Source organism: Lates calcarifer, linkage group LG24 (assembly GCF_001640805.2).
Source record: "Lates calcarifer isolate ASB-BC8 linkage group LG24, TLL_Latcal_v3, whole genome shotgun sequence".
Lineage (NCBI taxonomy): Eukaryota > Metazoa > Chordata > Actinopteri > Centropomidae > Lates > Lates calcarifer.
This window is the reverse complement of record NC_066856.1, coordinates 8,811,163-8,836,835: the sequence shown is the minus strand read 5'-3', so window position 1 is coordinate 8,836,835 and position 25,673 is coordinate 8,811,163. Positions and strand designations below refer to the sequence as shown.

Below are 25,673 nucleotides of genomic sequence, written 5' to 3'. Positions count from 1 at the left end.
GTTTTAGTGTCAGCTTTCAGTCTCTTGCCTGTGTTTTTTCATCCCACTTTTAGACAGTAGGATGGCAGAGATAGTTGAGAAAATCCTGGATCATCCCCCTTGCTGCACTGTCTAGACAACACGCTATAAGACCTGGTAGATCTCTCTGTGCAGGGGGGGTCAGTGAAGCATCTAATTGTCTGACTATTAATGCACCACAAAACTAAACTGGAATAAAGATAAAAATAGTCTTTTTCAATAAAAGTCCCATCGAGTACAGGTCAGTGGTGTTAATACAGATCTATTTTAGTTTTTTTTTTTTTTTTGACCTTTTAAAGATTTTAGTGCTCATATATATATATATATATATATATATATATATATATATATATATATATATATATATATATAAGCACATTAGGGCAGCAGACAAGACTTTTACAAGAGTAATTTAACTCTTAATCTGGAAGAATTTAGTTGTTGTTTTGTTGATTTGATATCAAATTGGACATCTGTTCTACATCTACCTGTGTTGTAATGGAGCAGATAATGATAGTCACGGTGAAGAGTGAAAGCAGTGATTGAAACAGTCACTTACTTATTAGAATAATTTCCAGTGAATGAGACTTAAAGTGAAATTAAACAATTTCTGAATTTGCTGGAGAACCCTAGAGCCTCCTTAAAAACTTCTGGGACCACCTTTGAGAATCCCTGAATAAAAGATATACAACAAAGAAAAAGATATTTCCACTTGTAGCCTCTAGATGTCCCCATAACTAATTCTAGCCACTCTTCGATCCTGAAGGCAGCCTCTCTGTGAGCTCATCGAGATCTCTTCGACTGTTTACAACTTCAATTGCGGAAGTCGCTTCATTTTGTAAGTTTTTATTGAATATTTCCTAAGTATAGCACTCACAACTTTACTATGTGAAGTCGGGTTTTTATTAGTGAAACACAGCGTTAGCATATGTGTTATTTGTGTCAGAATTGTTCGGTTTTATTGGTGAACAACGCGAAGCAGCACATTCCCACTCAGCTGTGTTGAAGTGGTTGAACGCTTGTGAAACTCATTGAGCAGCCGGCAAGGATGTTAAAGTCCAGTTTCCACGGGCAGAGTTGCCTAATATGTGCCACGAATAGGTCAACGGGGTTGGTTAGTGTTAAAGGAAATTACGAGTCAATGGTTTAGCTATGTTGTTGTTCTAGCAATGGAGAATTTCACCATGAGCTGTCGGTTATTTCTGACAGTAGAAAACAAAGTACCAGTGGTCGTGTGGTTCATACATGTGAGGTGCTGTTGCATTGAAGTTTTTGTCAGTAGTTTTACTTTGAATATTTAATACATAGCGCAAGCTGTCAAAATTAATGGGTAAATTGCTGAAAAAAAAACACTGTAAAAAGATTAAATCACAAAAAAAGAAAAATTAGGTTGAGTTTAGACACTATGACAGCAAATGTCAAAGATGTGGTAAACCACTCTTAAAATAAAATGGGTTGAAGTATGAAAATACATTTATTCTATGAGTATAAACACAGGGTGTTTGTAATGGTGTTTACCACTGAATAATCATTTGAATCATTGGATTTATAGATTTATAATGTGTCATTTTTTGTTGACAATGAATGATGGTCAGAAAACCAACTAAAATGTTTGTGGAACAGCGTCTCCATGATCAGAGGAGATGTGTGGGCAATATAATGATTATATAATTCCACTTTATGGTAGCTAAAGTTCAGGTCATTTGCTAAATAAATGTGGCCAGGTGTAATATACTGCTATTACTAATTAACACTGTCCAGTTTTTAACTTTAAAAACAGACTTTGCTGTGATGTTTGTGTGTGGGTAGGAGGAGGAGAAGACTCACTGGTAATTATTGAGGGGAGGTATAACCTGTTAAAGGGTCAACTGAAGTTAATTTAATATTGTACTTCTCTCTCTTACTTTATCATAGCTCATTGGGCTCTGCTGACTGGACTGTAAAGCTGAAAGGTGAGCAAGGTGCTATATTTTGATTTTATGCTTTGTTCATGTTTTGAATGTTTCAAAGTAGATGCCAAAGTATGTCCGGTGACGACAAGTTCTAGAAGTTTTATTTCAGTGTGAAAAGTTAACTTGGTTTTCAAGTTTACAGTTCAGCAGAATTTGCATATTCATATATGTCAAAGAGGGCTCACACTTTGTGCACTTTGTCACTGTTTCAACTTAGTTATCTATGAGACTTGATGAATCTAAAAACTTTTCTTAATACAATGCCTGATTTTATGTTTGATACCTGTGTACAAAAAACAATTTTAAGCATGCAACTAATCATTATTCTCATCGATGAATCTGAATCTGAATCTGAATCTGCTTATTTTCTTGATCATTGTTAAATATTAACAGTCCAAGCTCCTAAAATATTATTAATAATTTACTATCAGATGTCACAAAGAAAAGCAGCAAATCTACACATTTGAAGCTGAAACCAGTTCCTCAGAAATCTCTGACATTCTTAGTCTTTTATCAAAGTAGTTACTTTTTTGTACTTTTTTGATTGGTTTTCTGTTAGCTTACTGATCAATTAATTGAGTACTTGTTTCAGCTCTAATTATATTTGAAACACATCACATGCCTGTGTGGTGATATTACCATTATCATGATTGAGTAATGTATTGTGTCAGTTAGAGCTGCAATTATTAATCAGTGTTGAATTAGTTGTAGATAGTCAGTTAAATAATGAAACAATTATCTATTCATCATTTAGTTCAGTATGAAAATTTGCTCATTTTTTGTTTTATATTATTGGAAACTGGGAGTGTTTTTTTTTCCTCATTTATATTCATGTACATTCTACATGACCAAACAATCAATCAAGAAAACAATTTCCAGAGTAATCAGTAGTGAGAAACTCTTCAGTTGCAGCCTTAGTGTTAGTACTGTGTTTTGAGTTACCCAGTGACCCAGCCTTAGTGTCATCATGCTCTGGTGTGCATGTCAGTGTTTGTGTCATGTCATTCTGCTGGTTTGAGGGGAAATAATTAGCCTGGAGGAAGGCTGGTGATAAACTGGGATTAGAGGCAAATGGGAAAAATGAAAAATGAAATTCCTTTGATAGATTCAAAACAAAAGAACAAACAGAAGGAATAGAAAAGGATAAGAGCAAAAAGTAGTAACAGTGTGTGTCTGCCTGTTCTCAGTTCCAGGTGAGTCGGCTGATTGAAGACAAGCTCCTGTGGATCCTGGCCATGGAGAAAGAATTGACGCCTTTGGACTGCCTGCTGCCCTCAGGTACTGCCTTTCTGTTTCAGTCACACATTCCCTGGGCACAAACACACATGGCACACAATCAAATACTCCGGTCCGTGCACAGACACATGCTGCATGGTATGTTCATACAAAATCAGCATGAGAGTTTGTCTGTATGCGTCTGATCAGAGCACTCACTTCACATCAGTGTCACACTTGTCTTCCTCTTTCTGCTTCTCCTACTTTCTTTGACACCCAAAAACAGTCTTAGGGGAGTTAGAACTCAAAAACAAATCACTGGCTCACAACAGTTTGTATATGTATGAGATTCACTTCCTTCCTTGCATATCTCTTATTAGGCTGCATACATAATGAGTCTTTATAGAAAGAGGGCTTGGTGTGTTTGCTTGTAGTCTGACATTTGACTAAAAAAATCAGTCCATAGCACATTCTCTCTTTTTAAAAGGCATGTAGACAACTTTTTGTTGAAAGAATCATTACCCCAATGATAATCCAACACATTCTCTATCTGTCGATGCTTAAAAAAAAAAAAAAAAGAAACTCTCCAGATGGTCAGCACTGACTGCCCTACAGACCTGTGGAGGAAGATGGCTACAGCTGCCTTTAGTCACTGCTCTCAGGTCAAGGTTTATGTGAGATCCCTGGTGGTGGGTGTATGAGCATGGAGGATGGAAAGCTGATATGAGCCTGAGGACAGGTTTTACACAGAGATGAAAAGGTCAAGGGGATCATACAACAGTTTGGCCTGTAGAGCAGATAACAGGCACATGTAGTTATCTCCTTTTCTCATATCTGCCTTGTATTAGAGCTACAGATACGTTTAATATCTCCATGAACTTTTTTTGGATCTGTTTTCTGAAGAGTTATTTTTCTGACTTTCCTAACAAGATTTTACATTATAATGAAGGAGGCTGCAATTTTTTGAGAAGCAACAGATGCACTGTTGGTCCAAATTAAATTGTGGTATGGGGTTTTGACACTGGCAAGATATATTGCCCACCCACAGAGAGATATAAATAGACAAGTTAGGGGTGAAAAACAAATGTTATGTCGCCAGAAAGTTCAGCAGTGTCAGAACTTTTGGCTCTCTCATCTTTTTTGGCTTCTTCCTAGCATTCACAGATGAGGCAGCTTCAGAAACATACAATGTGCACGTTAGGGCTGTCGCTTTTTATTTGAAATTTGAACCAGTCTCCGTAAGCACATCAGACCATTTGAAGTAATTTGTCTTGTGATCCAGAAGAGGGCGCTCTATCAGTTTGCCCTATTGCGTGCCCTACTGACCTATCCAGCTAATGACAGTGCAGTGGGGTTTTGTTATGAAAATGGAGGACATTAGCGAGCACAGCTGTCCTTCAAATTAATTCGAATGAATTGTGGGTCATTTCAAAACTGTTCAGTGTTATTTTTTTTTAAAAAGTGAGAAGCCCACCTGCATGTACTGACAAGATATAGATGTATTTGAGGCATTTAAGTCCTGGAAAAATGTCTTGTGTTGCATACCTGAAATTATTTTTACAAGTCTTGTAATTTGGTGCAACCTCTTTCAACCTGCCACTGTTTGAATAGCTCAAGAATCTTGTATCGAGCTGTGAAATACTGAAAACATGAAATACCTGTGTCTCGTTCTTTATGTTTTGCCACTCAGAGAGTGGAATGTGAAAAATACACCAAACAAGAAAGTGGGCCAAGGAATGCAAGGTGCAATGCCAAGCACTGTTTTTTAAAAATAAATTGTTACTTATTTTAATTAGTATTTAATTGAAATGTCTGATTTGACAAAAACAAAGCCACAATTTGATGAACAGGATAAACCCTGTTTATCACACCTCCATTCACTATTTATCTATGAGTTGGTTCCCATCTAATATGAATAAAATGAGTTTTTTGCATAGAACATGATGAACATAATGTGTCCCATTGTGATCAAATGATGAGTAACAGTGAAGAGACTGAGCCTAGGCTTTTAGTACAAGTACCATACATTATATTTCTAATAGCATATATTGCATTATTATGCATTGCACTCTTCTGTCCTGCTTCCTTTGTGTTTATTTCCCTCTGTGTCCCCATGGATTATTGTTGAAGGTTTCAAATCTCTATAATAATTTTGTTCTAATACAAAGGCTACTGTACTTGTGCCTCTGCATGTGCACATATATTTGCATATACTTGACACTCTCTCATATGAATGTGATGTGTGCAGAGCTGGAACATAGAGCTGGTGTTGATTTCCTTCGATTGTACAGCCTGAAAATCCATAACACAAAGGCCAACATCAGTCGAGAGACACTCACGTCTGATAGGAGGCTATCAGCAGTTTTGAAGCATCCATTGAAACAAATGTTTACTCAAATGTGTTAGCTAAGCATTATAGGCTACACTGCTCACTGTACAAATCCTAGATTTATTCTAAAGATTTCACAGGGTGTGCAAATAATTCCCAAATGGTTGCAGAACAGAACTAATCCAAGCACACACACACACATCCTCTTGATGATATAATTTTGTTGATAGATCTGTCACTTTTAAAGAAGATGTGTTTGAGATTCCCTGAATCATACACTTTTAAAATCTTGTTCTCAACTGTACTGTGTAGTGAAACACTTTCCCCCCTCTTAGATAAGTTTGGAGTATATTTCTGTGGCTTATTTAGTTTAATCTCTTGCAGGAAATGCTTATCTAGACTCTCAGAGGAGAATATAAAAACAGCCCCTGGATGTCTGCATTTTAAAACCCCTAGTGTGCACAGTTAGCCTTTTAAATTTCACCATTTTAATATAAATACCTATTCCTGGAATATCTATGTGCTAGCTTATGTGCTTGGATTTTGCCTGTGTGTGTATATGTGTGTGTTTATGGTATTTAGGCTGTCTGGCACTTTTAAAAGAATCCCAAGGTGACATTTCTTTGAACAGAGTGCACGAAAGGCCACACACCTCCTTATGTGTGTATGTACGGGGGAGGTGAGTGTTTGTGCGGCGAGGGGTTATCTGAAAAGTCACGGCTGGTTGAGTTTGTCTTTTGTTCTCTGCACACCTCCAGCCAATTAAGAGACAAGACTGACAAATCTGCTCCTCTTCTTCCTCCCCCTCACCTACCCCTCCATGTGTTCTCCTTTCTTTTCCTCCTCCTTTGTGTCTCCCCTTTATCCTCCCTTCCTCCCCTCTTCCTTTTACCATACTAGACTGGGGTTGACTTTCGTTTGGAAATGACCTTCCAGTGATGTGAACTTTTTAACAACATCAAGCCTGTCGCTGCAACAAAGTCACAAAGGACAATTTTTTTTTCTCAGCACTTCCTCAGCCAAGCTAAAATGCACTCTTTACACTTGAGGCTTTAAATCCAAAAAGGTTGTATTTTTTTTCTCAGGACACAAGGTGATACACATTTTGCAATGAGAATTTCATGAAACCTAAAGTATATTCTTCTTCTTTCTTCTTCACTGTTGGTTTTCAGCCCCCCCATTGCATTCATGATGTATCAGGAAAGCTGTATTGGGAAAGATACAAGCGTTATTAGATATGCCCTGTCGTGCTGCCCTGAAACTGGGGTCCAGTCGGGATGAATTTACATAAATACAGTTTAGGTGAGAGGGAAGTGGGCATTGTAATCACAGAGTGTTGCTTAAGCTTGCATATGGCATTTTGGCTTTGTGAGGAAAGGCAGCAACTTTAAAAATGGATGAGAAATCATTCTTAAGGGCAGACATGAAAAGGAAAGATAAATGAGCAAGTAATGAAATGGCTAAGTGTGAAGGCAGGGGGGAAGAAAGGTTGTGCTTTAGTCTTTGGTCCATTAAGGCTTTTCTAGCAGCTCTGTGTTTTACTTTGTCAATGAATGCAGAGTTTCCTATAATTTTTTTTCATCTCGTCCAGATAGAAAAATGACAATTGTGAAGTATTAGTCAGGGGATCTGCATTAGCAGCAGAGCAAAAGAAAAGCTAAAAGCAAGATGGATGGGGGGGTTGAGGGAGGAAATGGATTTATGAAATGATAAATCTGTGACAGGGACAGACACTTTGACATAGAAGCATGAAGGTGCACTGAGAGGAAAGAGAGAAGCTGTTGGATTACAAGTTATTTTTATTGGTGCTGTTTTGAAAGGCCTCTCCTCTGTTGTCATGTAGTTACAGATCAGTGCATAGATTTCTATTTTTTCAATGAATAATAAAGATTTTTACATTGTTGTGACCGCAGGTTGAGGAGAGTAAAGGTACTGTAGTTGAGCATAATTGCATAATTTGGCCACACAATGTCTATACTTACTGGTTAGGTTTTGTTATCTTCTGATGTTGCAAACAAGCCACTTGCAGCTTAATTGGATTGAGTGGGGAAACGTTTTGAACTCCGATGAAATGGAGACTCATTTGAAAGGGTTTGTGTTTGTAATCCTCTCCTTTATTGTCCTGTCTCCATGTGGAGCATGATAATGACCTCATTATCATGGCTTTGTTTTAATTTTGTTCTTTATTCAGTGTCGCAAACACCAGCCTCCAATCTGTATTTAAAAAGTATTGTTTTGAACATGCAAATAATGATTCGTCATTACTGTTTTTGCTGTTTGGTTATTATGCACCGTCAGTTGTCTGTGTCTCTGCCTAATTGTTATTATGATTCATAGATTTGCCCTTTTCTTCCTGTCTCCCTCTCCAGGCACGCTGAGGATCTGTCTGATCATTCTGAACCAGCCTCTGGATAAAGACTACCTGCACATACTGTGGAGGAAAGGTAGATATCTCACACATCACCACCACAGATCAAACAAGCCCTCTTTATATCTCTTAGATCCCATCTGCACTGGTTTGCAGTGAACATGTGTTGTTTTAGTCAGACTGTCATAGCCTTCACTGTGCAAATCTTAATTGCTGCCATGTCCCTGCCCCTCCCTGCCCTCTGCCCACATTTCCTATGAGATGTGTATTAATGAAGTTAAAGATGACATTATTTTTGCACAGACTTACACAGGCTTTTCCATCGCATTCACAGTCTGAATGTGCTGCATGACTTTGTTAACCCCTGAGACACAGACTTTGCATTTGAATTAAATGAAATTGTGATTTTTGAATGCAAAATTTCAGTTACATTCAACACATTCGTCAACAGCTAAATGTGTGTAAAGCTGCCTGGATCAGCATCCAGGGTTATTAAACTTTACAGATACTCACAATTTTACATGATCAAATGAATCTTATATTTTAACTTAGAAGTACTGCATGTATTTCATATAATGTTATTTTCATAGGTCATCAGCTTTCATAACACTCAGCCTGTTCACTATAGTGAACAGTGCAGTTTGTTTTTATCATCAACATTTGTAGCAAATGTGAGGTTTCAAGGTAGCAAGGATGGCAATCGCTGCACATCTATTCAGATTCATTCAAGTGTGTATACATTCACTATAGATAACTGGTTGGTAGATAATGTGAGCACAGGCAAGTACAGAAAGTGTCTACTCCATTCAGAATGAGGGCATTTCAGTCATAATAAATCTGCTCTCAGCAGTGACTGATCTGCTGTCTATATCTGTGAGGCTTCTTGTAATCTTTCATGAATGAGGGGACATGGACATATGGGAAATACTTTACATAGGCAAGTCTCATTGATGCACAACCCTCCCTTATGAACTCAGCAAAGAACACAATTAGTGGCTACACATTACACATTCAAACATAGAGTACTTGTTGCACAGTACAAGCTTGCTGAATGGCTCCATGTAGTTTTGGAGGAACAGTCATACCCAGGAGCGTTTTAATGGTTATTGTTGAAGATGCTGGTCTCAAGATTGCTGGCAGTTTATGAACCCAAAAAGTCCCCAAGAAAGATTCCAACAAAATTTTTGTGGTTGGAAACTAGAGGATATAAAAATTGATCTGATTTTCATCTGTGTCATGAATACGCCAAGGCCCGCTATCAGAGTAAAAGAGAAACAGGAATTCAGAAAACCCCAAAACATTCACAAAGGGCTTATTGTTAAAGAGGAAAAATAGGTTTTTGAAGGGAAGTAGAACTCCAGACTCCCTGAGGTGTCGCTTATGAGATGCATTGATGCATAGCAGTTGTGCTACTTGGCTGTGATGTATTAAATATGCAAAGCTGACTTTGAACCTTTAAACCAGACACTGTCATCCCAATCTGTATCCTACATTTGTTCTTTTAAATCTTATAAAACGATCAGAAACAGCCTGACTGAACAAGAGTAACTTGAACCAAACTGAATGCGTTAAGCATGCAGTTGTGTTATCAAGGACAGAGTTAAAACAAGTGACTGGGATCAGTGGTTTTTAACAGTTTTTATGCTGCAACCATGAAACAAGAGGAAAAAAAATGTATGCACACAAATTGATTAAAAATGTAATTCACAAACTTATGCAATCAGGGAAGAAGGTTAGTAAACAAAGTAACTTTGAAGGCAAACTTGTGATTAAAATCACATCATATTGAATTTTAATGAACAGAGCTTTGATATTCTTATCAACTTAGCAAAAACCCAAGAGGCACCTGAGCTCTCTCCATCACACAGTCACACAATAAGATAGACACTGCTCTCCTGGGTTGTGCCTTTTCACTAAAAGGACCTCTAGAAAATGTTTAATATCATTTGACAAAGCAATTTCCTCATCTGATTTCACACCAGCAGGTTGCCTGCTGCTTCAAGATAAAGATTCTTTGGGTAGTCTATGAAGGGGGAAGAATAAAAAATATATAATTTGAAGAAAGAAGAACTTGGAAAACATTAATCAAAAGGATTTTGATACCTGTTAAATGTAAAAGGAGTGGCTTAATTGCTGTTAAATCTTGTCAAAGTCTTACATTATACACTAAAAGAAAGGGCAGTTTTTTTACAGAGCTGAACAAGACTATCAAAAATCACATTGCATGTTTTGTAGAAAATTGCACTCGTAATTTAATTTGAAATGCATTTGAATGCCGGTTTCTAATTCTTTAGTGCAAACAACATCCAATTTGAGGACAGTTTTTCAATATTCAGTGTGAATTGTCTGTTCGCCATAACAGCATGGCGAGATAAGACTCCTAATAGATTCTTTACGCTCTGTTGCTTGTAATTGACCCTTGGCAGACTTTACAGATTGATATTTTTTGTTTCATATCCTTATTTCAAAAATCCAAACCGTGATCAGCCCCCGAGAGCTTAACTGAAGTGGTTATATTCTAGGGATTCAGTTTTACATAAATGCGTTGCAGGGCTTTTGTATATCTTTTTGTTCATTGTCTTTTTTTTTTGTCCTTTTTTTTTTTGTTACCACATTCAGTATTTGCCCATAATATTTGAGAAGAATCATAAGGAAAGTTTTGCATCGAATCCTCAAACCAAACAGCTGTACCATTTGGCGACCACTGCCAGACACATCAGATGCAGCTTGATGGTGTCATATGGCAGATTTGGGCATTTGCCAACATTTAGACAAGGCTACTTATATAAAAAAAAGTTTCAGAGAGATTTTGGGCAGTTTTTGAAGTGCCACAAGCAGTGTGGCAGGGCTGTGGTGTCGGATGTCAGAAAATCGGGAAGCTTTCTTGATCAGCTTTGCTCTTGGCAGCAGTGCACATGGGACTTGAAGAAGTTCTGACAGGATGATGATTGTGTGTGAATGGCAGATCTGAAAACTCTCTCAGTTTGACGGTAAACACTCTTGTAGCAAGTTTATCATTCCCCATTTGATATGCCATGTAATTTTAATGTTGTTTATGGGATAAGCAGATGTCAGATGTGCGTGTGAGCGTGTCTGAGTGTGTGTCACTCTCCGGATAGTTGTTCACCTTGGAGGCGTCGGGGCCAGGTCTCCACCCTTGCACAGGCATCTGCACACACACACACACACACACACACACACACAGACACACGCAGTACTCTCAGGTCTTCTGATGTGGTGCCCCTGGGCCCCCTCATCACCTATGGGAGAGGCAGAGCAGCAGGGAGCAGGGGAGCGATGGAGGCTGGAGGAGCACTACGCTGATCAAAGGGAAGCTCATTTACAGGTGCCGAGCGTGATGTTGTGAAGTGGGATCAAGCTGCTTATCTCACTCACGCACCCTCTCACTCTTCTAGTCCATCAGTCACCCACTTGCTCATCTAGTCAGTCACCCACTCACATGTTCACTCAATCAGTCACTCATTTACTTACTTACAGATCCTTCACTTGCTCACTGAGTAACAGCACAAACAAGCAATTCAATAAAGCAATCAGCGAAGGCGACACTCTCTACGAGACAAAAAACAGGCCTGTGTTTACAACAAGTGCCTCGTTTCATCATTCGTTGATTTAGAGCAGCTTGCTGAAGTTGAAGTTTGTGAACATCACCGATCAGTCAGGCGAGTATTAACCTCGCAATCAAGGCTGGTCGGACGCGTCGGCGTGCGCGCACACACTTCCTTTGCTACATTTACGAGCACGTGTCAGATTGAGCAAATAGGTCGAGAATTCAAAGAGAGAAGCTGTTAGTGAGAACTTTGCTAAAAAGCAAATTCCAGCAAGACTGTCGATGGAGGAGAAAAGAGAATGAGTAGAAGAGCTGAAGAAATTGAATAACAAAGTGAAGGACAGAGCGGAAGAGTAACAGAGTGGAGCTGGAGGGAAATAAAATGAGATGTTTGTGCAGGAAATCAATCAAATTTGAGGCGAGGTGTAGAGAGCAGGGTGGATCTGGAGACAGGGTGACAGATGGAGGGGGAGAGGTGGACTGATAGATGAAGGGAGGGTGTCAAGGCATCATAATAAGGATAATAATCTTTTCACTGCTCTTCGTGACCGTTTGCCCTCTCCTGTGCTGCGCTAAAGCCCTAACCTGACGGGTATTAATCCTCACCACTAACCTCATCAATACTGGCCTGCTGTAGAATATCCCCCACAGCAGTGTGTGTGTTTGTGTGTGTTTCTGCATCAACGTGTACATGCACCTTTTCTGCATCAAACTCAGCAGTGACATAGATGATTAAAAAGCACTGAAATGGCAGGTTAAGTAGTGTGTGGAATTGCATTATCTCCTGCCCACCATATGTATCTATCATATAGCAGACTGAGTGACAGGAGCATTTGGTTCAGAAGCCTGCAGGGAGGGATTATGATAGCTAGTTTATTTACAAGGTCATCTCCTCTGACTGCTGCTGCTGTCCCTGCTAAGCTCACATCATATCACTGTCAGGATTCATAAGACTATGCTTCTGCATGTGATTTTCTGTAGAGCGTGTTTGCTCAACTTAAACGCTCTGAGAAAGAGAAGATGAAGGAGTTTGTTAGGCTATTGCATTCACTTCAAATAGCCGACTATTCATTGTTTTCAGTGGGAGAATGACAGTAATTGTGTCTCCACTGCCTGTGGATGGAGTGCAGATGGGGAGATAATCTCTCTCAAGTTCAGTTTGCCCACTTTCGCCATTCACTGTGATGAAGACAAATGGGACGTTGAGAGATCCCATGGGCATTTGCACAGCTTTCTCTTAGAGTGAAGATAAACTTTTGAATAAGCCTGACCTGTTATGTGTGAATTTTGCGGTCTAAAGGATTTATCAAGAAAAGCAGCCTTACAATAATAGGTGAATTACACTCTTTACTATTTTGACAGGAGGGCCATTAAAGTTACAAAACTTAACAAATGGTTGCACATTCAAGGACAACAACATTAACACAGGGAAAATGTGGTATTACCTCAAGTGAACCTAGATCTAACAACGCAAGATTTAAACTACTCTGAAAATATCTGCTTTACAGATGTTTGATTAGGAAGGAAGTACATTCATCATGTTTGTCAAACCTCAAGAATACATACAGTACATGTTGATGATCACAATAACACATAACTTGTTTGTTTACGAAGAAAAACTTTAAGAAAACTTATCATTATTATTAAACTAATTATAGAATTTACCGTAGCTCTCTCTCTGTGTGTGTGTGTGTGTGTGTGTGTGTGTGTGTGTGTGTGTGTGTGTTTAAATAGCATGCCATGCAAACAGAGAAAATGATTGACAGACAGACAGAAGTAACTGTTCTAGAACCCTAAGTCTGAAAATTATTCAGTGCTAGTGTGTGTGTGTATGTGTGTGTAGATACTTATACACAGATAATGACTGATAGCTTTACAGTCTGTCACCACTAGGCTTAAAGAAGCTTTTCTCTATTTTTCCAGGAGTTGTCATTTGAAAAGTTTCACAGCCTTTGCACTCCGGTGAGAGATAATGAGTCATTTACATTCCAATCATTTCTTGACGTGAAACATCGGCAGCAGGTGGTAGGGGTTATAGATAAAAGCACTACCTTGAGTTAAAGTGTCTTATTTACATTAATGCAAATGCATCTGCATTCTCTTACTTTCTAGGCGCTCAAGCCAAAGATAGCTAGATTAAGAATATCTCCCTCGGCTATAATCATTCCTCTCCATTTAACTCTGATAATCAAGTCTAATATGTGTGAGTCTGTGATCTGTGAGCGTGAATTTACAGTATGTAGGTGTGAGGCAGTTTGCACTCTTACATGCTACAGATATTCTTAGGATTCATTGTGCTAATACTGTGTTGAGAGTTATGTGATGTAGAGTTTAACAGCTATATGAAACAGATGAATGAACAGAGGAGTAAAGTTTGAAGTTTGCGTATTTCAAAGTATAAGACAGGTGCACTCGATAACATGTCCACTGTGAAGTGCAAACTCCATTTATTGAGACTTGAAGTTCACTTTCCTATATTGCTTATAGTGACTTCCAGGTGTGCATTTGCCCACATGTAGTAAAGCTTTACATGTGTAAGTTGTATACAGCTGTGCCTGAAGCTTATTCTTTACACTAGATCCTGTTGCATTACTTTTTTTTTTTTTTTTTTGCTATAGCAAATGACATGCATACAAGCAGGCACACACACCTGAAGGGTGAATTTAGGAAATGGACACAGTTGGAGGAGGAAAGCCTGTGAGACAGAAAACGAGCACACAAGTGTTGCCTGTCTCTTTGGTGCAGGCTTTAGTTAGTTTTAAACTAGGTTCAACTAAAGAACCATAGCTGATTCTTTGAAGTTTTCCCCCTGTGTGCACCACAACAGCCCCAAACAGAAAGGGGCTCTTAAAAAATAGGCTGTCTGTTCAATTTGAATAGAATAGAGGACACAAAAGAGCATACATTTGCAAATAGTTTGCATCTCAATTTCTGAGAACTTGAATGCCATCTTAAGAACGGCAAATAACCGCCTCAATTGTCTGTTTTTAAAATCAGAAAAGATAAGTGCTCTTTCACTGACTTTGCCTTCAAAGGGTCAAATTATTATTATTATTATTTTTTATTTTTTTTACCATAATGCTTTACTTGTTATTTATTATGTTTTATGTGGCAGAAAGGTAGGTTTCTCTAACTAATTTGGACCTACTTCAAACTGTTAACATTTGTGTAGTTATTGAAGTAGGTCTATTAATTTAAAAAAAAAAAAAAAAAAAAACATGGCTCTGCTGATGTTGGTGTCCAAACTAGTGCTGTGTCAAAATGGCATATTGTTGTTATGTTTTTCTTTTTCTGAAAATGTGTTCTTGTGCACTCAGCACACTAACAATCAGATGTGCTCATTTGTTAGTTTTTTAAGAACACCTAGCTAAAACTAATACAACAGTCCTGCAATAAATCCTCCCTTCATGATGGGTTATAATGTTCAGTTTTTGTTGAAACTGTGTTTACGTTAAAAGGTTTGATTCATCTGTATTATCATTTTGGAGGCTGCAATTTTGTTGCTGTTGAATTGTATGGCATTATGTTTATCTGTGTTTCTATCATTCAAATCAATGAGGTTATCCCACTCCCATTTGTATCCCACTCCTGTGGAACCAATTGTTAGTGGTGTTTTAAGTTAATGTTTTTTGGGGGGCAGTAGAAAATATATTAAATATAAATATATATATAATATATAAAAAAGTGGACACATCTACCCTAAGCTTTACTCTGCATCAGTGGAAAGTAGCTTATTGTGACTCCACACATTGTTTAAACCAGAGTGAAATGGTTCACATGTAACAGCAACTTGTAAAAAGCAGAAATGTGTTCACCGTGGAAGTAAGGTGTAATTTAAAACTAATTGCTTTTATTTACACAGACTAAAGTGCCTCTCTTTTGGTCTCTCTTTAGCTCTCTTGAGGGCATGTGCTGATGGAGCTGCCAATCACCTTTATAACATCACTGCTGGCGAATGTGGCAGGTGAGTTTGTCTTGTGTTCACATTTGCATTAGTTAAATTGTGTTTTTGCCTCTGTGTCTTCTTCTGTGCATGTGGTGCATGCTAAAACTGGAGAAAGTGTGTGCAGTTTATGCTACCAGCATTGTGTTTGCTTTTGACCAACACTTGCAGCATCAGTACTGTGCTGTGCATTCAGCAACTCTGTGTCTGGTTGTATGTGCATGAGAGTCTGTGTGTTGAAGGTGACAAAATACACCCTGTTTATGTATTAGCTTTGTGTGTGTTTCTAAAAGTACTGTATGCGTTGTTCTGCCACATTTTGTGTGTGTGTTGCTAATGGAGGACTGCTGTCAGGACAGAGATGGATCTGGGGTTCACTGGGTCCCTGAAGTGTTGAGGCTTTCACATTAACGCCCCGAGTGAGAAGCATGAGTGTGTATTTTGCCAGGCTGAATGTGATGTTATGTCTGCCTGTGTTTGTGTACGTGTGTGTTGTTACAAATTCTCTCGTTGTAACAACCATCTGAAGTTGTAGACATCTGAGGTGAGAACATGTTTGCGAAGTGACGCCATTTTGTCCCATTCACACTTCTTCACAGGGCAAACATGTGTCCTTGAGTTTGATATATACTGATATATATATATATATATATATGAATATGTATGGTTGGCTGTACATTAAAAACAGCACATTTACTATGGCCATAGACCCCTGCATACTGTGTGATGAATGTTTATCAGGTCATGCATGTCCATTTGATAAAGCCAAAACCATTTATTGTAACACCACTCAGGAAATTATATATTGGTGTTCACTTTACCTCATCAGTAAATGTTTCCTCTGCAAACTAGTAGCACTTACGTAAAACAACTTTTACAAAAGAAGCACTAGATAATTTAGAAAGTTGAGGATAATACTCTCCTGCATAATGAAGCTCATTTAAACAAGAAAAAGAATGAAATTGCTGACAGAAAATGGTTGCTTTCTGACCACAGCAGTAATTATAAAATAATAATTACAAAATTACACATAACATTAAAATGTTAACTGTCATTTTAGTTCAGTATCATAAAAAATTGTTTGGAGGATAGATAATCTCAGCAAGCCATAAACAAAGATAAAATCATAAACAGGAGGAGGTAGAAGACTTTACCACAGTAAATGATTGACCAACAACAGCTATAGTTTTATAGTACTGATTTATTGTGTTTGTTTGTGGGAATTAGACTGTGCAGTAGACATTAGAATTAGGATTGAGTGAAGAGTATACAAGAAGTGAAAGTTGCACTTTTTGCTGAAGATGAGGTCAGTGTGCAGTCCTCACTAATATAGTTAAAAAAGAAAATGTTTTTGTGGGTCTGCGATTTTTCGTTTTATTTTGAAAATACAGCTAGTCATGCATCTCAGTCTCAGAGTGTGAGTTTGAGCATGCCCACAAAGGCATCGCTCATTCCTCTGACTGCATGACACCTCAGATTCATCTTCTGACCTTCCAGTTCGAGCTCTGTCAGCAGCCTGCACAGTGAAACTGACAGACCAGACCTCCCTTTTAGCCCAACCTAACAGCGTCTGTCCCAAAAAGTTATACATTACACAGGGAGGATGGGGGAGAAAAAATAGCAAGCAAATAGCAAGTTTATGGGTGGGGATGTATAAATCAATCACTAGCAAGTTAAGATGTATTTAGCGTAACATTACCATAACTAATGGACTACAGAGAGAAAGAGGAGGGGAGGAGGGCAGAGGGAGATGCAAGCAATCAATCAAAGCCACGTTTTATGAAATCATAACTGCACTGCAGCCAAGACAACAGCGGCAACATTCCCATGTGATCAAAATGAGGGAGGTATGACAGAGATGCACAGGAAGAGAAAAACAAAGGAAAAGATGAAGAAAAAACAGACTGCTTGATGAATATTATTTTGAAATCAAGATAAAGACATATTTGACATCTGACCAGACTTGTGTCTATATGTGGGTCTGTGTGCATTAGCTGGATTCTGTATATATGGTGTGGATGTACATCTCGAGGCGTTCACTTATTCCCCAAATTGCATACGAGTGAAACTATTACAGGGACAGTTTTCCACCCCAGATATCAGAGTTTAAAACTTAAATTCAAAATATCAGAACTGGGATATTTTGTTTCTGTCAGATACACGCAGAGCAGAGCCCGCTGAGAGGACCCACATCTAAACTGTAGCTTACACATCAACAGACTCATGAAAGGATCAGTACCCTCCCCTTCCAAAACTCCAGCAAGTAATGCTGACAAATTGTGCTGCCTCACTGCGGGGGCACATGTCGGCTTTTAAGATCCAGTTTTTAAAAGGCAAGCCAGAAAAAGTGCTCCACAGTCTCTGCGCTGTCATCACTTTGACCACATTCACTGCAGTTGTGCCGGTGAAGATGTAAGTTATGTTAGATTTTTTTTTGAGAAAATCAAGGCATTTCAGTCATCTGTAGGGAAACTGTGTCTGAGGTGGTGTTTCAGAGGTCAAACCAAAACTGAAATTTGTAGTGTTACATTTTTTCAAGGTTGTCTTTGAAATGTAAATGATGTCAGACCTTTTTGAAAAAATGGTGGCCTTAACAAGTAAGTTGATGGTATTTGTCCACATGTCTGCCTGCGACTGTGTGTTTCCATTCAGAAAATAATGAAGATAATAAAGTTTCCGGTCAGCCTCCACAGTCTCCTGCTCTGCCACAAGAGCAGAGTGGGCGGACGGCCTCCCACAGTTAAAAGAAAGGTGCCATGTATTTTTCTGTCAAAACAGCCTTAATGGTAGTCATTAGGGATGAAGAGAGGAGGGGGCGCATCAGGCTGAGGCTTTCTGCCTCTCATGATGAGTCAAGTGACAATGCTTTGACTTCACTGTATGGGGTGTTAGAAGACAGACATTACATATTTGTATTTTCTCACAGAATCCAGATGGAGCTTGCATCCATTTTCTCCCTCTTTTTTGATTTTAATGATCTTTCTCAGCTTATGTAAAAGTTAGTAACGAATGGAAACATACTCCCACCATACACTATTGATTTTCTATTAGCAGCTTTTTCTTACAATGTTATCTGTGTATGCTTATGTATGCTCCAAACTCCACTGTTTTATAAACTGCAATATATTCAGAGTATTCTGTTCTTTGATGATATACATGGCTGATGTGTATGCATTTGATCACTCTGTTGCTCAGTTCTTAGAAATCTGTAACAATTATTTGTTCTTTTCCTGGTATTGAATCACAAGTAACACTATTATTTACTTGCATGAAATTGTCCAGAGCCCCACAGTTGTCACTCTGTAAGTTCTACTCATCTACACATGCTTTTATCTTGCCACCAGGCAGGAAACAGTATTTATCACTGACATACATTCATATATGTGACCGTACTGTACATTAAATGAAAGTTAAAAGTTGGTAAATTAGTACAACCAGCCAGTAACTACTCAGAGGTAGAGTTTCACCAAGCAACACCACATCTAGTTAGTACTGGGACTCTAAAGGAGCAGTAGGAGCTGTGTGATCAGGTCAATGTGGATCTCATCAAGGTTGTGGTGAATTTGAAATCTGTACATTTAGCTGTTGATAAAGTTAATGACATCAGAGGTTTAAATGGTTTTTCAGCCACTGTGAGTCAAATGTGTTGTACTTTTTGTACTGTGTTTAGCTTTGCCATTTCTTCATCAGACACACAATGACACTGCTCTAACTGCATGCAATTGTAGACTACAGCTGCCCCACATTATGCTGTAGTTTGTGTACATCAGGACATGATTTAATTATGGCAAGAGACACCTTTTAAGCTTAGCCAACTCAACTGCTGAGCAACAGTGAGCAATGCAAAACCTCTCATAGAAGGAATTGGAAAAATAATTGTGTGTACTAAAATTGCTTTCATGGGGGCTTAAGTTCTTTTGTTGAAGCTGAGACCCTCTGGCTCCTGTGTAAATCAAACCCTGTATCTTCTGTGTTTCTTCATGAAAATTGCATTTGATCTAATTTGTGCATCTAATCAAATCCTCTGGGAAGATAAGAAGTCATAATATGGATAAACAAGGAGGGGAACATGGCTGAATGTAGGGCAGAAGTAATTTTACACAAGCAGAGTTTAGAAAACTTGGAGCTGTGTGTGTGGGTTTGTGGAGATACAATGGTGAGTGTGTCAGTGTTCAGACACTGTTCAGACACTGACGCACTCACATGTCTAAGCATGGAAGAAATTTTCTGAGCCCAGTTGTGTCAGCATATGATTGTCTATGCATTTTGGTTTGGAGAAGATAATGCTGTCAGCCTCAGCAAATGAAGTTGTCAAGAGTGAAAACGGCTTATTTTATAAGACGTAGTGGCAAAGAGATCTCTCTGACAGTTTCTTTTCCTGTTTATAATTCCATTTTTTCTCCAATCTCTTCATATGCCACACTTTTTTATTGTTTATGCCCTTTGTTTAGTATTTATAGAATAGTAGTATAAAAAGCATATGTAGTATTTATATCTGCTATATCAGCTGTTTTACGTAATTTCGAGGAGTCATCCAAAGGATCAATAAAGTCGTCTAAAAAGGTCATTGTTTCAGACAGAACCCCTTTTTTAGCTGACTTGTAATGAAAATGTGGCAAAGATTTCTAAGGAAGATGTGCTGATATTTGTAGAGATAGACAGATTTAACAAAACAGTTAAGTAGTATATATCAAAATCGCCATATGAGCCATTTGGAGCTCTGTTCGAAAATGCTGTAATCAAATTCATACAACTTGGGAACTGTTTAATTGCTGAGGTATTGAAAACTGTATGGCCTAAAAGCTGGGTCACAGGCCAGCAATTAAGAGGATTACAATGCAAATTAAATCAAGCAGGGGGTTTGAGAGACACATGGAATAACTCAGGTAACTATAACAGCTCCTTACTTACTGTTTTCATTTTGTACTCAACATGGATCTCAAGAATATTCTGGGTCATTTTATAACAGTACCTTATTGATGTATTACTGTATCTTTTTGTGGTAGGTGGGTGTAATATGTTTAATAGGTAATGTCAGGTTTGTTGTCTTCTGTTGTATAATAGTAACCTTATCATATTTTATCCAGAAGCTCATAACCACACTAGTGTTTAGCACTCACTATGCTGCTACCAGGTTGTGTTATAGACTGATTTGAAAATTCCCTTCTCTCATTATTACTCTGTGTCTGAAATGGACATGCTGAGTTGAGTTGATGAGCACAGGGAACTGGGACTCTTCTTTTAATGTGAGGGCTATACACATTTGTTTTTACATGTGCTATCATTAGTTTTTGTTTAGTTAAATCGTATTAGAATGGTAACAATTAAGGCTGAGTGAAATTACAATTATCTCTCTTTCAATCCTTCCCTCTTTCTCTCTTAAGTGTACCTAGTAGCCCTAAGAGTAAAACTGGAAGTTAATAAACTTAGTGTATGTGGTTTTTGGGTGAGAGGTGTGTGGATTTATGATTGGTCTGGTTATTAGTCTGAGTGCCTACAGGCATTTAGCTGATTAGCTTTGGGATTAGACACTGCTGGATCACACATATGAAAAATCCAGGTATTGTAGGTGCACACTTGCATGCTTTCACAATCACACATCCAACTTGTGCAACCAGTTGTTACTAAACATGTTAAAGACACATGTAAATCAGCATGCAAACAAGCTCACACTTGTACCTTGAGATTTTGCTAATTAGAATCTTTGTTTGCAGTGGGATAATTAGACCTCTGTTAGCACTGGTTGGTTGTTTTTCATCTCCGCCATCGCAATACTGCTTTATAATGAAATCAGGCACATACTGTATAAACCACACAGTCATACTACTCACATCTGCACACTAACAGCTTGCAAGTCCTCATATCTGAAAGACCAAATATGTAATTTGACTGTGCCTTCCAGAATAACCCATATTACCCAAAAACCCATAACTGATTCATATGATAGTTTTCTGATGTGTTACCTCTATTGGTAAAGTTTAGAAAACATGATGGTCACTTTTAAAAGAAACCAACTGTGTGTGTTGGTAGGAGACGATGCGAACTGAGGCCTCTGTAGCCAAGTCAGACAAGAAATCTACCGCCTTCTTCTTCAAGAGGATATGCTACACTATTCTATGCACTATGCCTTTTGCCTCTGAGAAAGGACAGTCATTATTCACACGGCCACAAGAGGTTGCATTTGGACAGATGACTGATCGTGTTGGGTTTCTAATGAAGACAGCCTCCTAGAAACACAATCAATGAGTGTATACTAGCTTATGCACAAAGGTTGACAAGTGATATCCAGTGAAAAATCATATGTCCAAAGTTTGTGTGTGAGTCTGAGTTTTTCATAGTACTTACAGTTCATATCAGTATCCATATGACCTAGTGCTAAACAAGTGTTTTGCTTTGGCTTGTTTATGAATATGGGTCGCTAATGATGTCATCCAAAATAATTTGTCCACCCCTCCACTGGCTCTCCTCCTCTGATTGGGAGATGAGGAGTAATCAGAGCCATATCTCCTCAAGTGATGAAAAGATGAGGAAAAGGAGAAGAGTGTGATTTTGAGAGTGAGAGGAGCAGGAGATGAAAGATGTGAGAGAGCGAGAGGGTATAAACAAAACAAGTCTGTTGTAATTAAGTGGTCATATGGAACGGAAGGATATTGTCTTATTTAGTTTAAAGGAAGGAAAGACCGAAATAGAAATGAAAACAGTATAAGGATATATAGGGGAAGAGAATGTTTTTTTTCTCTTGATGAAGTGGTTACAAAGAAGGAAGTTGCCTTAATTATATTGGAAAGTTAAGTATTACAGAGCGGAAATGAGTTGGGAGGGAAAGCAACATAGGAAGGAGAATAAAGCAGGCAAAGAGGATGCAGAGAGAGAGACACACACAGGCAGGCTGATAGACAAATACATACGCACACAAACACAGGCAAAGGTCACACAGCCATCCCCGCCACCCGGTACTACAAACTGGTGGTAAAATGCTCTATTTCCCATCCAAATTAAAGTGTCAGTTAATATTAATGTGGAAGTGAAGACTGTCAGACACGCAACACGCAGACACAAACAGCATTTACGGTCACACACACAGACACAAATACAGAATTTAGAATCTCGCCTGGTCAATTACGATCAGCCGATGGAGTCATGCACACAGGTCACAAAGGGATGTGTGCGTGTGTGTGCGCGCGCGCGTGTAAAGTTCCGATCAGGCCCAGGATCACATCTCGTCCCATCTGTCACATGAAGGTTATTTCTGAATGGATGCAATTGTGGTGCCCTGTATTATAAAAAGGGGAAAAGTGTGATGTTTGTGCTTAGTGTATGTGTGTTTGTGCACATTTCAGTGCCTGCGGGTGTGTGTGTGTGTGTGTGTGTGTGTGTGTGTGGGTGGGTGGGTGGTCAAGGAAAGTTTTTACCAGGAACACATTTGTATTTCCATCCCAAGTAGGGTTGTGTTCAATTGTCTTAACGCATGCATGTGGTAGGTGTGTGTGTGTGTGTGTCTGCGTGTTTGTGTTTGTGGCAGTAGATTGCATACAATTGCTGTTCTGTTTGTCTTGCTGTATCTTGTTGGTGTAAATGGCAACGCTGAGGCGGGAGGGAGGGAATAATCCTTATGTATCTCTTTCTTCAACCGACCGGAACATCGCTCTCGCCTCTTGCTGGGGTGCACACACACAAACAAACGCACACAAACACACTACCCAACCAACCATGAAATCGTAATGTCAGACCTGTTAATGCCTCTAGATAGCAGCAACTGCTTCCCTGCGTGGTCCTGCTCCTTACTCATAAACACACACACACGCACACACACACACACACACACACACACACACATAAATGGAATAAACAGAGAGCTATCTGTCTGTCTCCGGCAGGAATGTTCTACTTGGTAGTGGCTGGTAGACTTTTGGCTGTTACACTGATATCTTCAACAGACCTTTTTAATTCCAAACACCCTGAGAATGCAGGTTGTCTCAAAACACAGTTGTATTTGGATGAGTGAAATACACAGGGAATTTTATATTCATAATTCAAAGCCTGCATGTACATACATTCCCAAACCTCTTGCCCAATTTAACTTTCAGCTTTAATCCTCTTAATTGCATGTATTAACATGGTATTTTTTGCCAGGTTTATGTAGTCAACAATTCATATTCTGTATTGCTTCATTTTGCTTCATTTTCTGCGAGGTAGTTCCTAGTTATGTGAGTCATGAACCATGGGAAAGTATGACTGAATTCATTCATTTTTATGCCAATACGTTATATTTAGATTGTTTTCCTATTTCACAACCCAATCCATTAAATGCATCCTTGGAAGAAAGGCTAATTAATTTGCAAGTACAGTAGTCTTCCTTAAGCAAACAATAAGCTTTGAAACCTCATGGCAGTAGCAGTCCATGCTCATTTGCATCGACCACTGCTGTAAACATGAAAGGTACCTTATACTAATTTCATGCATACTGAGAAATTCTGAACTGTCAAAATACATATATACATGTGGTACACCGAGGACACATTTCTTCTGAGCTGTTATAAGAAAAGCATTTTCTATTTGTAAAGTTTCACAGATTATTGTTTTTTTTTTTTATTATTCTTACCATTTATAGGTAGGAACTCTGGGACATAATCGGAATTCAGTGTTATCTCCCCATTTTCGTCATAACTTTCTTTTACCAGAGGCAATGTGAGAGCTTTAAATTTGTAAAATGTCAGCAATTTCTTGTAGCAACAAAACAGAAAACTTTGGATGCGTAGGACATAAAATCTGTGGGAAAATAAACTTTCACTCACCTGCTGCTTTTTCTAAAAAAAAAACAAAAAAAAAACAAAAAAACAAGGTTTTTTTTTTTTATTGATGATCTCTTAAAAAACTTTAGCAATTACCCTCAGGTTTACTGTAGTGTTGGAATTTGTTTGTGTGTCTGTTTACATGTTATATCCAAATTTATAGTGTACTGTTTTTAAACCCCATCATTAGTCCACATAAATAAACAAAAATATATACATGAATTATTTACAGCAGACTGCCTTGATGTAGCAGATGCATCGAAACATGACATTGCACTGTGACCTGTAGTAATCAAACTGATACTCGGCTGTAGTGGAAAATCTAGTCTCTCAGTGTAATGGAACAGGTCAATATCTTATGAACACCAGGTGCTTCATGCTCTGTTTGTTTGTGTGTGTGTGTGTCTGTATGTGTATGAGAGATATCTATTCTTTACTGTGCTTGTGTGTTTGTGCTTCCACTCCTGTCATTACTCTGTGTGCTTATGTTTATGTCTTTGACTTTATTTTGATGTATGCTATGTATCAAACTATTAGGTTTGCTCCTGTATACTGCCATGTATGGTTGTGTGTCTGTGTGTGTGTGTGTGTGTGTGTGTGTATGTGTATATATGTGTGTGTGAGCGCACTTCCCCATCAATCTATGTATCTCTGCTGTCAGCCGTGCGTGCACGTGTGTGCGACAGGGCCAGGCTCGGTGCCACAGAGAATCACCCTGTCAGTCTCCCCGTCTCTTCGTCTTTCCCTGGCGGCGTCACTCCTCTCCCTCGCTGCACAGATCAAAGAGCTGACACATGCCCCAATGTCCCCTCTCTCCTTCTCTCTTCTATCTCTGCCTCACACCCTCTGTCTCTCTGTCTTTCTTGCAATCTTAACCCTCTCCCTCTGTCACTCAACCTCTCTTTCTATCCTTACATCCAGCTTCCTCCCTGACTATATCAGCGGGGATTTTGATTCCATTACTGCCGAGGTCAAAGCTTTCTATGCAGACAAGGTGAGTGGAGACACAACTTTCACACTCTCTCAGACCTACAGGTGCTCACAGAGATGCACACACACATAAGCAAAAAGCTCTAGGACTCTAGCAAATGTAATTTTAAAGTTTGGACAAAAGAACTCCATACTCTCTTAAGCCTGAAATGTGCAGCGTGCACACAGATGTCAGGGCAGTGTATGCATTGGACAGCTAAATATTGCAGAATATTAGTTTGAACTTTTGTATCCAGATTATTAATTTCAGTGACAGAAGTATATCTCTCTGAATAGGCACATGTTCTCCTGAAATGACCCTTGAACTGTTAGTGCATTCAGCACACTAAACCCTTAGCAACTCAGCACTGCTGAGATCATGCTGCGTGAATGGTTAAGTGGCTACACAAAGTTGACTGGGGTTAAAAGGCTCTTAAGTTTGAGACTCTTCAGGAGTTCTACCCACAGTGACAAAAACATGCAGACTGAATCATCAAAGTGGACACAAGTGTGCAGCCT

At 38.7% G+C, this 25,673-nt stretch overlaps 1 protein-coding gene across 14 annotated transcripts in view; it reads left to right on the top strand.

The window, feature by feature from the left end:
* The first annotated feature begins 770 nt into the window (after positions 1-770).
* tpk1 (thiamin pyrophosphokinase 1) overlaps positions 771-25,673 on the top strand; it is a 61,844-nt gene continuing 36,941 nt past the window's right edge. For 3 of the 14 annotated variants that reach the window (XM_018702022.2, XM_018702021.2, XM_018702020.2), the window contains exons 1-6: positions 820-856; positions 1,933-1,970; positions 3,158-3,248; positions 7,884-7,958; positions 15,345-15,414; positions 25,107-25,179. In XM_018702022.2, the coding sequence (XP_018557538.1) occupies positions 3,206-3,248; positions 7,884-7,958; positions 15,345-15,414; positions 25,107-25,179 (261 nt within the window). In that variant the 5' untranslated portion in view covers positions 820-856; positions 1,933-1,970; positions 3,158-3,205. The other 11 variants (XM_018702023.2, XM_018702018.2, XM_018702010.2 and 8 more) reach the window with 10 other exon arrangements.